Source organism: Oncorhynchus kisutch, linkage group LG2 (assembly GCF_002021735.2).
Source record: "Oncorhynchus kisutch isolate 150728-3 linkage group LG2, Okis_V2, whole genome shotgun sequence".
NCBI lineage: Eukaryota > Metazoa > Chordata > Actinopteri > Salmoniformes > Salmonidae > Oncorhynchus > Oncorhynchus kisutch.
This window is the reverse complement of record NC_034175.2, coordinates 10,724,477-10,738,567: the sequence shown is the minus strand read 5'-3', so window position 1 is coordinate 10,738,567 and position 14,091 is coordinate 10,724,477. Positions and strand designations below refer to the sequence as shown.

Below are 14,091 nucleotides of genomic sequence, written 5' to 3'. Positions count from 1 at the left end.
GCCTAGTCCTCTGTTTAGTTGCTGCTTCTTTAAGTGGCCTGGTCCTCTGTTTAGTTGCTGCTTCTTTAAGTGGCCTGGTCCTCTGTTTAGTTGCTGCTTCTTTAAGTGGCCTGGTCCTCTGTTTAGTTGCTGCTTCTTTAAGTGGCCTGGTCCTCTGTTTAGTTGCTGCTTCTTCAAGTGGCCTGGTCCTCTGTTTAGTTGCTGCTTCTTTAAGTGGCCTGGTCCTCTGTTTAGTTGCTGCTTCTTCAAGTGGCCTGGTCCTCTGTTTAGTTGCTGCTTCTTTAAGTGGCCTGGTCCTCTGTTTAGTTGCTGCTTCTTTAAGTGGCCTGGTCCTCTGTTTAGTTGCTGCTTCTGCAAGTGGCCTGGTCCTCTGTTTAGTTGCTGCTTCTTTAAGTGGCCTGGTCCTCTGTTTAGTTGCTGCTTCTTTAAGTGGCCTGGTCCTCTGTTTAGTTGCTGCTTCTTTAAGTGGCCTGGTCCTCTGTTTAGTTGCTGCTTCTTTAAGTGGCCTGGTCCTCTGTTTAGTTGCTGCTTTTGGAGTTTTACAGTAGGAGGAAATAAACCATAGAATCTACTGACAGCTTCCTCTGGCAAACAGACAGACCGACAGACCGACAGACTGTGAGCCAACGGGGCAGGCCAGGGGGCTAACCCAAACAAAACACTTCAATCTCCAACCTCTGTGCTCCAGCGCTCCCCAAGGGCTTGATTGATTGATCCGCCAGCCAATCAGGGCACATTGATCTAAAAGTTCCACCCCCTCCCCTCACAAGCCTCTCCGGCAGCCATTCATCTGTTGTCTGTCAGATGAATTCACTGGAGGGCCGTTGGCTATACAGCCGGCACTTTTAAACACACTTTCCACTCCAGTCTTTCTGAAGAGAGTGCATCACTCTACAGTACATTATAGGAGTTTCTCTTACAGTAGTACATCCCCCTGGATCAGATTCCTGTTGGAAACTGTCCAAGCCTTAACGTGTCTGAAAGCTTTCGCTTCAGTCATGTGTCAGTGTTAAAAGTACACTCATAGCCTGAGTAAACAAGTATCCCCAGCTGATGTGATGTGCAAAATATCTGACTCATTTTATTGTGAATAGTAAGGTCTCGATGGACTTGATGGAATTATATTTTCAATATCTTTTCTATATCTTGTGAATTGTATTTGATTAACCTTTCTATTTCAATTAGGAAATTGTATAATTATGAGTAAAAGACAGAACAGGATAATCACACACAAGTGTAAATGTAATGAGTCAAGAACAATCCTCTCAACATTAAATGTGATTTCATCAACCACTTTGTTCAATTACTGTACTAACCAACTGTCTCTTGTCTCTGTTTGTTTTCAGGAGGAATATTCGAGTCCATTGAGTCGGGGCCGTCAGGTGCTGAGGAACTAGCCTTTAAATTTGCTTTAAATACAATCAACAGGAACAGAACCCTACTGCCAAACACAACGCTAACATACGACATCCAACGGATAAACATCTACGACAGCTTCGAAGCCTCCAGAAAAGGTCAAATATTATGAATAGAATTCAGAAAGCTGCATTCACACCCAGATTCATGACTGGTACTGGTCTCCTGGAACAATATTCATAGATATTCAATATTCAAGTGTTAAAATATACAAATACGTTTGCTTGCTATTTGTGTGACTCTCCTATCTTATTTAGCGTTGTTAGTGCGTTCCCACCCACCCAGGGAATGTGGGCTCATGTGTAGTTCATTGGTTGGATTGGGACAATTATAATCAGGCGCAGAAAGAGGATGGTCGCATCCCAAATGGCAACCTATTCCCTTTAGGCTTTATAGTGCACTACTTTTGATTAGGGCCCATCGGGCTGCCCCATAGGAATCTGGTCAAAAGTAGTGCCCTATATAGGAATAGGTTGCTATTTGGAATGCATCCGTTGTCTGTGCAGATGAAACGTAAACCAAGACAATTGATTGGTTTCTGCTAAGGACTCAGCAGTAATACTAATTCACAGAGCTGGTTGTCTCCCTGGAGACAGGTTTATAAACTGCTATAATCTATAGTTTTACTGGGTTGCATTAGGCCTGACATCTCAAAGGTTGAATCTAAAACGGCACCCTTTTCCCGATAAAGTGCACTACTTTTGTCCAGCGTCCATAGGGCAACCCCATAAGGGTCTGTCCAAAAGTAGAACACTATAGGGAAAAGGGTGCTTTTCATACGCATCCAAAGGGTCTTATCGATTACTGGCCATTACATCCTTTTTCTGTGATTGAAGTGTTTTCTCCTTTCATCAAATTAAGTCATTTGAATGCAGAATGTTGTTGTTACAAAGTGTTGCCAATCGTTTCATATATTATGCAGGCCTACTGTGTACAGCTCTTGCTCATACATTTTACACGGTCACTGGCTTCCTTCCAAATATGCTTCATGATGGTCATTCAAAACCATATAGGAACGGACAGCTTGCCATAGTGGAGTGGGAAGTCCATGACTTCAGGAACTCACAGTAGCATGTCATATAATACTGAATAAACCACTGAATAAAGGACTAACTGAACGTTGTCTCCTCCCCCAGCCTGCGACCAACTATCTCTGGGGGTGGCGGCCATCTTCGGGCCCTCCCACAGCTCGTCGGCCAATGCGGTCCAGTCCATCTGTAACGCGCTTGGCGTGCCCCACATCCAGACCAAATGGAAGCACCAGGTGTCTGACAACAGGGACTCCTTCTACGTCAGCCTCTACCCAGACTTCTCCTCTCTCAGCCGAGCCATTCTGGACCTGGTTCACTTCTTCAAGTGGAAGACGGTCACCGTTGTCTATGATGACAGCACAGGTAAGACCCCTGGCCACTTACAGTACCTCACACCTTCATGATCAATGACGACAATATAGCAAGGCTCACATCCTGTCTGTCCACCCACTGTGCCTAGAAAGCATAGAAATAGAATGAATAGAACGGGCTTGGAACCACCTCATTGCAGTTCTCTGCCTCATACCTTCACAGTCACAGTGGTCTATGACCACAGAACAGGTTCAGTCACAGTGGTCTATGACCACAGAACAGGTTAAGTCACAGTGGTCTATGACCACAGAACAGTTTCAGTCACAGTTGTCTATGACCACAGAACAGCCTCAGTCACTGATCACTTATTGTACTGTACTTCACACCTTCCATCACCCCTACTTTTTCTCCAGTGATTCCAACAGTTTAGTGAGTTACAGTAGACAGACCATGGTACTGGCCTGGCAGCATAAGGGCTATGGGTTCGGTACTCGGATGGGCCACATATACTAAATATATGTCCGTCGTTGTCAACAGTTCTGTTCTGCTAAATTACCATATCATAAATTACCATATAAAAAAAAACTTCACCTGTAATATAGACTATGATTATAGTCCTGTACAGTAGAGTAGCCCTGTAGCCCTACCCCCCCTTTCGTCCCCAGATGGCCAGTGTTCCAGTGTTATAACAGCAGGCAGCAAACGTCTCAGCGGGCAGGGTACATGTGCCATATGCCAGGGGTCGGGAGGGAGCCAGCCTCAGGACAGGATGTCTGTGTGTGTGTGCGTCCGTGTGTGTATCGAAGCTCAGGACAGGATGTGTGTGTGTGTGTGTGTGTGTGTGTGTGTGTGTGTGTGTGTGTGTGTGTGTGTGTGTGTGTGTGTGTGTGTGTGTGTGTGTGTGTGTGTGTGTGTGTGTGTGTGTGTGTGTGTGTCCAGGCTCAGGACAACACTGCCAGGTCTTCACATGCTCTCAGAAACACACTGGGGCTCCATTGGCCAGTATTTTATTACTTAAACCATTTTGCTTTCATTTTAATTCAGTTTAAATCTATTTCCCAAAAAACTGCAACCAACCAAGCAAAACAAAATAGAAACCAGAGAAGTGTCCAAAACAACGTTTTGGGCAAATTAAAGTTTACAGGTTTCAGTATGTTCCTCCAGTACCTAATACTTCATATTTTAGATATTGAGAAAGGCATTGCATTGAAATGAATATGCAATGTCTAAATCTGGCTTCTCTACGGCCTCTGCATGATGAATCAACGCTTAGAGACACACAGTCCATCTCAGTATGGAGTTCACAATGCATGCAGACCTATCATCTCATCATGGTAACTTTTCTTCTAGTGACAGGTAGGCCTACATTTGCTGCAGCATAGTCTATGCCACAGTAATATAAAGACTGAATGCGTGTCTAAATTACCCATGTCCACTGGCTTTTGGGGTCACCTTGGTTTTTAAATTGTAAAAGTTATTACTTTAATAATTGCAGCTGCAGAGTTTTAAAACAGCCTATCACTCGAATATCATTGCTTTATATCAGTGAACGTGCGATCACTCTCGCAGACTTTCTCTCCATCAACTCTATCCAAAATAGATAATCCTGTTCTAGATTGATATATTGCCCTATATATAGATGTCTATATAGATAATATAATAATATATTCAATGCAGTATTAGCCTTACATTTATTTTTATTAATGAATGATGGATTATGCATAAGACGCTTCTAATTTATAGCCTCTGTCTCTTGCGCAATACACAAACACTTGTTCTCCGCTGGCATCTCTCCTTAAAAACACTCCTTAGCTCTTGGAGTCCCATGCAAGACAAGCTAGGCTAGAATAGCTTGTTAGACATCTTTTTTTTTTTGCATTTTTTTTGCTGAATGTTAAATACAGCAGCCAATAAAACTCATGGGGTAGTTAGAAAGAAGAGAGCAGTTATTCATTCACACCCATAACCATTCAATCGTCGTGAAGAGAAGTGAAAGCCTTCTGCATCTAAGCCTTCTGCATCTAAGCCTTCTGCATTATTCAAGGGTGTTTTCAGAAGGATGAAGATAAGGACAACGAAACGTATTTCATTTAGCTGTTGAAAGCGAGGCAGGAATGAATCAACAAGAGAGAGAAATAGTTGGTAGACTAATAACATTAGGGGAAATATTATGAAAGGTAAATATGTGTCAGCCCACTAATTATAGAAAAAGGCCCTATTATATTTCAAAATGTAAATCTAATTCGCTAGACTATACTTGTAACTTTGTAGTAGGCTGCATGTGCTGCTCCATAATCGTATGTTCTCTTCTTCTTTACAGTCCACACTGAAAAAGGTTAGCCTACTGGAGCTAGTTTAATTTATTTACACAATAGAGCATATAGCTAGCTACATTTATATGGGCTTTTATGTTTTCCTGTCGTCCATAACCTGCAGTAGACTGTATCATATATGTATTGGATAATGGCACCGTATTTTGGGATTTTTTTGGTCTTGTATGTATGGCTTATAAAATGTATGCAATATATGTCTCATCAGGCTCAGGTAGCATCAGGCTTGAATTTTCATGCCGATCAAAGCTCTAATCGAATCCAGACATATTTCTATGCTTTATGATGCTTTTGAAGGACACTTCTGGTTTTGGCGGGAAATACCGGGTTACCAGGGAGAAAAGTGATTTATTTTTGGAATGGAACATTTGTAAAATAACGGGGAAATATTCAACCCTACTGTGTCTGTGCGTGTGTGTGTATTTGTGTGTAGGCTTGGCCCCGATTTGTGCTCTCTGTCACCTGGAGCTGCATGGTAAATGGTCCAGGAACACAAGGAAAGCACAAAGGACAATGTCAGAGGACTTGTCAGCCCTTCCCCCTCTGAGGGGCCAAAATGTATCTCTCTGTTACAGTATCCAGAGGACTGACTATTAAATGTGTGAATAATAATATAGTGTCCATGACTCTGAAAGCATATGTATGCATGTACTGTATGTATGATCTCTGTGCCAACTTGTTTATCTGTACAGGGCGAACTCTAAATTACTCTATGCTAGGGGATTTTATGGTCCACTCAGGAATGATGTCTTATTTACATTGGTGTCATCCCCCACGCAAGCCTTTAAATACTGTGACACCCTGGTGGTCAGGTTACACTGTAAACTTGGTATCGTTTGATTGGTCAATGTGGTTGGTTTTGAGTTGAAAGAGTTACACCTTCAGATGTTATCAATGGAATGAAATGCCTTTGTTCTCTCTCGTATCCTGTATCCTGTCCATGGAGGAAGGTTGTATGATCAATTCTCATTTCCTAGGCTTCTAGGCCTCTGGCCTAATAGGCTTCTCTTTGTTCATGCTTTGTCTTCTAAGTAAACCTTAGGATCTATATGCCTAGAAGTATGCTTTGTTAACATCAGTATTGCCTTGTAGCTTAAGCTTTATTCCTTGTATGTGAATCCATTCATTGTACAATGTTAATTAAATATCTGCCTTTGATATAGAGAAATCTCAGACTAATTCTTGTTAGTCAAAGTCAACTTATTGCCTAATGCTTGCTTCTATAATTGAATTATCTTTATGGAGTCAGATATACATTTGAATAGGCTAATTGAATAGTCTTATTACAAATTGCATGTGAGGTATATATAATACTATTATTACCCCACGACATGTGTGCCCTGCAGGTTCCCTACAGCCCTTGTTCAGTAGGGCTCAGTGTGAGATAGGCATCGTTGGGGAAGCATTGATTCTGGCTGATCCTTAACACCCTGTTAATGAAGGTGTTAGGGGATGTAGCAGGTTGACACGGGGTGAGCCAATAGATAGTGAATAAATGCATGTGCTCATTGAGCCAAAGGCTGAAGATATCAGGATGAGAAGGAAGGAGACTTGAATGGGATGTTTGGAATGATTCAGGTAATACAATCAAATCAAATCATACTTCATTTGTCACATGCATCAAATACAACAAGTGTAGACCTTGAAATGCTTACTTACAAGCCCTTAACCAACAATGTAGTTCAAGAGTTAAGGAAATATTTACCAAATAAACTAAAGTAAAATCAAATAAAAAGTAACACAATAACATAACAACAACGAGGCCATATACAGGGGGTACCGGTACCAAGTCAGTGTGGAGGCTATATACAGGGGGTACCGGTACCAAGTCAGTGTGGAGGCTATATACAGGGGGTACCGGTACCAAGTCAGTGTGGAGGCTATATACAGGGGGTACCGGTACCAAGTCAGTGTGGAGGCTATATACAGGGGTACCGGTACCAAGTCAGTGTGGAGGCTATATACAGGGGGTACCGGTACCAAGTCAGTGTGGAGGCTATATACAGGGGGTACCGAGTCAGTGTGGAGGCTATATACAGGGGGTACCGGTACCAAGTCAGTGTGGAGGCTATATACAGGGGGTACCGGTACCAAGTCAGTGTGGAGGCTATATACAGGGGTACCGAGTCAGTGTGGAGGCTATATACAGGGGGTACCGGTACCAAGTCAGTGTGGAGGCTATATACAGGGGGTACCGAGTCAGTGTGGAGGCTATATACAGGGGGTACCGGTACCAAGTCAGTGTGGAGGCTATATACAGGGGGTACCGGTACCAAGTCAGTGTGGAGGCTATATACAGGGGGTACCGGTACCAAGTCAGTGTGGAGGCTATATACAGGGGGTACCGGTACCAAGTCAGTGTGGAGGCTATATACAGGGGGTACCGGTACCAAGTCAGTGTGGAGGCTATATACAGGGGGTACCGAGTCAGTGTGGAGGCTATATACAGGGGGTACCGGTACCAAGTCAGTGTGGAGGCTATATACAGGGGGTACCGGTACCAAGTCAGTGTGGAGGCTATATACAGGGGGTACCGGTACCAAGTCAGTGTGGAGGCCATATACAGGGGGTACCGGTACCGAGTCAGTGTGGAGGCTATATACAGGGGGTACCGGTACCAAGTCAGTGTGGAGGCTATATACAGGGGGTACCGGTACCGAGTCAGTGTGGAGGTTATATACAGGGGGTACCGGTACCGAGTCAGTGTGGAGGCTATATACAGGGGGTACCGGTACCGAGTCAGTGTGGAGGCTATATACAGGGGGTACCGGTACCGAGTCAGTGTGGAGGCTATATACAGGGGGTACCGGTACCGAGTCAGTGTGGAGGCTATATACAGGGGGTACCGGTACCGAGTCAGTGTGGAGGCTATATACAGGGGGTACCGGTACGTGCTTCTACACCTGCATTGCTTGCTGTTTGGGGTTTTAGGCTGGGTTTCTGTACAGCACTTTGAGATATCAGCTGATGTACGAAGGGCTATATAAATAAATTTGATTTGATTTGATTTGGGTACCGGTACCAAGTCAGTGTGGAGGCTAAATACAGGGGGTACCGGTACTGAGTCAGTGTGGAGGCTATATACAGGGGGTACCGGTACCGAGTCAGTGTGCAGGGGTAGAGGTTAGAGGTCATTTGTACATATAGGTAGGGGTGAAGTGACTATGCATAAATAATAAACAGTGAGTAGTAGCAGTGTACAAAACAAATGTGTGTGTGTGTGTGTGTGTGTGTGGGGGGGGGGGGGGGGGGGGGGGGGGGGGGGGGGGCTCAATGTAATAGTCTGGTGGCCATCTGATTAATTGTTCAACAGCCTTATGGCTTGGGGGGTAGAAGCTGTTAAGGAGCCTTTTGGTCCTAGACTTGGCGCTCTGCTACCGCTTGCCATGCGGTAGCAGAGAAAACAGTCTATGACTTGGACGACTGGAGTCTCTGACAATTTTATGGACTTTCCTCTGACACCGCCTGTTATATAGGTCCTGGATGGCAGGAAGCTTGGCCCCAGTGATGTACTGGACCGTACTGACTACCCTCTGTAGCGCCTTACAGTCAGATGCCGAGCAGTAGCCAAACCAGGCGGTGATGTAACAGGTCAGGATACTCTCAATGGTGCAGCTGTACAACATTTTGAGGATCTGGGGACCCATGACAAATCTTTTCAGTCTCGTGCCATCTTCACGACTGTGTTGGTGTGTTTAGACCATGATAGTTCGTTGGTGATGTGGACACCAAGGAACTTGAGACTCTCGGCCTGCTCCACTACAGCCCCGTCAGTGTTAATGGGGGCCTGTTTGGCCCACCTTTTCCTTTAGCCCACGATCATCTCCTTTGTCTTCCTCACATTGAGGGAGAGGTTGTTGTCCAAGCACCACACTGCCAGTTCTCTGACCTTCTCCATATAGGCTGTCTCATCGTTGTCGGTGATCAGGCCTATCACTGTTGTGTAGTGAGCAAACTTAATGATGGTGTTGGAGTCATGTTTGGCCACACAGTTATGGGTGAAAAGGGAGTACAGGAGGGGCCTAAGTACACACCCCTGAGGTGCCCCTGTGTTGAGGATCAGTGTGGCTGACATGTTGCTACCTACCCTTACTACCTGGGGGCGGCCTGTCAGGAAGACCAGGATCCAGTTGCAGAGGGAGGTGTTCAGTCCCACAGTCCTTATCTTAGTGATGAGCTTCATGGTCACTATGGTGTTGAACCCTGAGCTGTAGTCAATGAACAGCATTCTCACATAGGTGTCATTTTTGTCCAGGTGGAAAAGGGCAGTGTGGAGTGCGATTGATTAATCTTCTATTAAACAGGGGAATGTGTAGGCCTGCTTACTTTGCCTGTTTTTATGTGTGTGAAAACATATTGTCCAACATATTGGATAAGCCCTGCCATGTAATTCTCTCAGAAGGGACTCCTTTATTCTAAGCCATGTTTCCTTCACACCCCAATTGCCCTACTGCTGTTGCCCCAGAGTGGAACAGGAAACAGCTTTCTCATTGGGCTGTTTCTCCGTGAACCAGAGAGCATACAAGTAAATCAATACCCACAATGACCCTCTTCTAACAGATAAACTTTGTAATGGTACAAAGGCAATGGCATCTACACTCTGTGTTGTAGTGGTAGTATTCCGAGCCACACATCACAACGTTATGGGAGTCATGTTACACTGGAGTTGTATTGGGTAGTGAGGAAGAGATGGAGACGCTGGGATGCACCATGGTGCAGGGATAGTGTGGTTACTCCTATAAATATTCCCCCCAGTCCCGGCCTCCCTTCCTTCATTGATGGCGGGAGGGAGAGAGTGACAGTTTAATCACCCTGGCTCTATGTTTATGGCCCGGTTCCCTTGACAACATCCTCCGACTGCAACCGACCGACCGTAGAGGTGGTAGACTAGAGGGGTGGTCCCTAAGAGCAAAGAAGGTTTAACGACCCAACGACCAGCCACTCCATCCAACACCACTGAATAGCCACTCTATAGCCATCATTCTGTTTTCCTCTATATAGCTGTCAGCAAGGATCCCTTCGAGTATTCTTATGGTTGCATTTTATTACAGAACAAAACAATATATATATTTTTTAAAACAACACAACAAAAAACATAATTGAAATGTACCCCGCATGACTCTTCTGAGGAAAAGGTAATTTACTGTGTGTCAAATGGGTGTAATTCTGTTATGGGAGAGGTTTTGACCTGATCTGCCTGACATTTTTTTGTAATTGCGTTAGTTGAAAGGTCGGCCTAAACCCCAGAGTAGCTAAATGTTTACAGAGGAGTGGCTGATTGCCTTGTTGTAATCAAAAAGGGGTTGTTTTATTTCACTCTATTTGTGACAGAATGATTTGGCATTTGAAAAAAAGGCATTTCTTATTTGCTAGTCTATTTCTTTGTGTGTTATGAGTGTCTCCTTGTGTGTGTGCACATACGACCAAGTGTGCGTCCATCCGTGTGTGTGTGTGTGTTTGCTTAGGCTGAGAGACATTTAAGTGTACTTGAGACTGAGTCAAGTTGAGTGGAAGTGATTGGCTCTAGAGTCCCAGGACCCCTTCAGTAATCTGTTTCAATTTGATGTGTGTGAGTGAAAACACACACCAGTCGCACCAATCCCATCATACGCTCCACTACCACACTGCCGATTGTTGAGAAAGGCCCGCTAACTGTCGTTCTACTAAGTGCCATGATAATTCAGCTTTGGCTGCATTGGGATAATAGGTACTGCTGTGATGATGTAGCTTGCGAAATGCCATTTTCATAAACACTGTGATCATTTGGATTTTCCAAGTGATTTTAATCACTTTGGTTGTACTTTTTGCTTCTCTGTTACTGTCTATTGAATTCTGTTGGTCTGGAGAGGTTTTATTCTCTCAAGTGCTGTATGTTTCATAGTAGGGTCAAAGTACTGTAGTTACTGTAGTTAAAAGGATATCTTCCGAAAATGGGATGTTTTTACAGTGAACAGGAACAATTTTAAAATAGAAATAGACAAAAAATTACTTGTAGCCTACTTTCACATTTATTTGTTTTTGTTAACTTTTCAGATTGTTTTATTGAACCTGTCACATCAGTGTTGTTGGTGACATGCAATGTTAATTAAAGTCCACCAGCTGTTTGGAACTCCGACAAGATGTTATTGTGCCGACTACGCCATGCATAGCAACAGACGACCAGATGTTCCAGGGAACTAACTTTAATGAGTCCACATTGTGTTCTTACAACATGGCCGCCCATCTTCAAACACATAGCAGCTACAGAAGAGAGCATCAGTTAGCAGCACATTTCTGGTGCAGTGTCTGTTGCGTCTGTCTAATGATTGGTGTTTCCCTGAGGGAAAACTCCTTAAGGCCTTGGTTGTAATGACAGTTATAATGACAGTTATAATGACAGTTGCAATGACAGTCATAATGACAGTTGTAATGACAGTTACAATGACAGTTATAATGACAGTTGTAATGACAGTTACAATGACAGTTGTAATGACAGTTATAAACTCAATACATAGAGTAAAGTGGTCCACACTTTATGAGCAGAGAGGAGACACATGGATGTGTGTATTTCCCACAAAGGGGAATTCTTTCCTTCCATCCTTCCACATTCCTGAACGACAATTAAAACCTTTGACCGGAAACACGTTTGAATCTTTTTTCAATTTGTTCAACACGTTTAATGGAACATAAATAAGGCTGGTGATGCCGAGAGGGTTTCATTAACCTTGACCCGCAGATTGTTGCGTGACTCACACAGCCATTACTCCATTCACTGCATCCTCCCGGCCTCCCGCTTCCCATCATGCAACACTCACTGTGCCATAGATAGACCTCCAGGAGAATCACACAATAGGCTAAAGTGGCTTCTGAAAACAGGCGAGGAGAGGATGGAAATTTAGACAATTGAGAAAGGTATTTCAACATTAGAGCAAAGGGAAGGAGACAAGGACAGGAAACGAGACCATTAGACTATTGAGATACACGCTATATGTAGTTCAACATTGGTGCAGACAAAGGAAAGGAGACAAGGTCAGGAAACAAGACTATTGAGATCCACCCTGCTACATCTCTACCTCTGATGGATGATCTGCAATGGAAACTCACCCTATGAGCGGTTCTTCGAGGACGTTTAGAGTGGTATACTTGAGGACAGGGTTGCTGCTGGTGCGTCTTCACCTCGCTTCACAGGATATTTATCACAGGGCTGTTCTGTTTAACGCTTAGGAGACTCCCAGACGGACCCTAATAAACGCTTTGAATGTATGAAATATTCATGCAGAGTAAAACATGGATCCTGGGGAAGGCAGTCACAAGGCATTAGACACAGTCAATACAGATCACCACTTCCCTCTCCCTCTCTCCATATTTTTCTCTCCGGATTGCTGTGGTCTCAGGCAGTGTTGGGGTGGTGAAGAGGGGTGAATCTGCCAGGTAGAACAGCACAGGAGACAGCAGAGGAGATAGACAGGGGGAGAGGGTGGAGAGACAGAGGAGATAGACAGGGGGAGAGGAGGGAGAGACAGAGGGGGAAGGGAGAGGGGAGAGAGAGATCACGAGGGGGGAGAGGAAGAGAGATTGAGAGAGAAAGAGGGAGAGAGAGATGGAGAGTGAGCGGGGGAGAGAGAGGTGGAAAGTGTGTGAGAAAGAGGGAGAGGACGAGAAAGAGGTACTCTGACATGTTGTTTATGATGTGTGAATGCAGCAGTCGGGGGTGTCAGGGTGGTTTTACCAATGTTAACTAACTAACTGTAAAACACTGAGCGCTGCTCCTGCAGTGGAAAGCTCTCGCAAAACTAAACACCCCAGCCAGATCGGACCACATTCAAACATCGCACACATACACACACACACACACACACACGCACACACACACACTCACATACCTCACGTTCACTTTTGTCTGAATTACAAATTTCGACAGAATTGTAGATCGGGATCATAACTCTAACTTTAAGAACAACCGCTTTTCACAAGTGCCTCCATCTGCTTAACATTCACTGTGATCACCATGGGCCTTTGTGGCCGCCAACAAAGCAGCTATTTAAACTAACTGCGATGGTCAGGTAATGAACATTTTCAAACAAGCTGATGTGCAATGAAGTCTAACTAAGGGTGTTTGTTCAAATTGAGAAGGCCAGCTGGTCTTCTTCTTAGGCTGCGTCTGAAATAGCACCATATTCCTTTTGTAGTGCACTACTTTTGACCAGGGTATGTGCTGTAGGTGCACTAGGAATAGGTAGCCTATTTCAGTCATAGCCATAGCCTGTAGCCATACAGTAGCTACACTGCATCCTCTCTCTGTCTCATCGTATATATATTCTGCGGTGTTAGTTAATAGTGGCCCACAGTGGGCGAGGTCCTCAGCCCTCCATTGTGTCTACTGTGTCCACTTTGTCACGGGCAATGACACATCATCAGTATGCGAGAGGGCGCCACCGTGGGGCATCATCATCAGTGTGCGACAGAGTGTTGTAGTGATTTAATGAAGGCTTGGGAACTGGCTGCTGCTCAACGCTCAACAACAAGCTGTGAGCTGAGCTGGGCTGGTGTCCCATGGTGCTGTGCGCTCAAGTAGAAACAGGAAGTAAACAAATAATGCCATGGGCCAACCAGCTGGGGACTGCCTGTATGGCTGCAGGCTGCAGAAAAGAACAGCTACATGGCTGTGACTGTGACTGCGGCAGGTCTATACAGTACTGAACCAGGGAAAAGATTATTGATTGCACTTACAGATGACTGGAAACACTTGTAAGAATTCTTCAGCCATAGTGGCTCTCTGTCCTATATCTCTATGTAGGAATTTAGATGTTAGCGCAAAGATATGCTAGCAGTTCCCATAGACTTTCAGTCACTGAGTCAGCGAGTATCCATTTAAAAGCATGTATCGACAAATATATATATATATATATTGTGTAATGTGGAAAACATGTAGCAGCGGTGCTAAATGAATATAGGGGAAGCATTGCAGATGAATATAGGGGAAGCATTGTAGATGAATATAGGGGAAGCATTGTAGATGAATA

General features: G+C 44.4%; 1 protein-coding gene across 1 annotated transcript in view; it reads left to right on the top strand.

Annotated features, from left to right (window-relative positions):
- Nucleotides 1-1,342: 1,342 nt before the first annotated feature.
- Nucleotides 1,343-14,091, top strand: part of LOC109901194 (glutamate receptor ionotropic, kainate 2) — a gene marked incomplete at its 5' end in the record, with an annotated part of 156,119 nt that continues 143,370 nt past the window's right edge. The window contains 2 exons of the mRNA XM_031836208.1: nucleotides 1,343-1,514; nucleotides 2,553-2,810. Coding sequence (XP_031692068.1) covers nucleotides 1,343-1,514; nucleotides 2,553-2,810 — 430 coding nt within the window. The remainder of the gene's footprint in view (nucleotides 1,515-2,552; nucleotides 2,811-14,091) is intronic.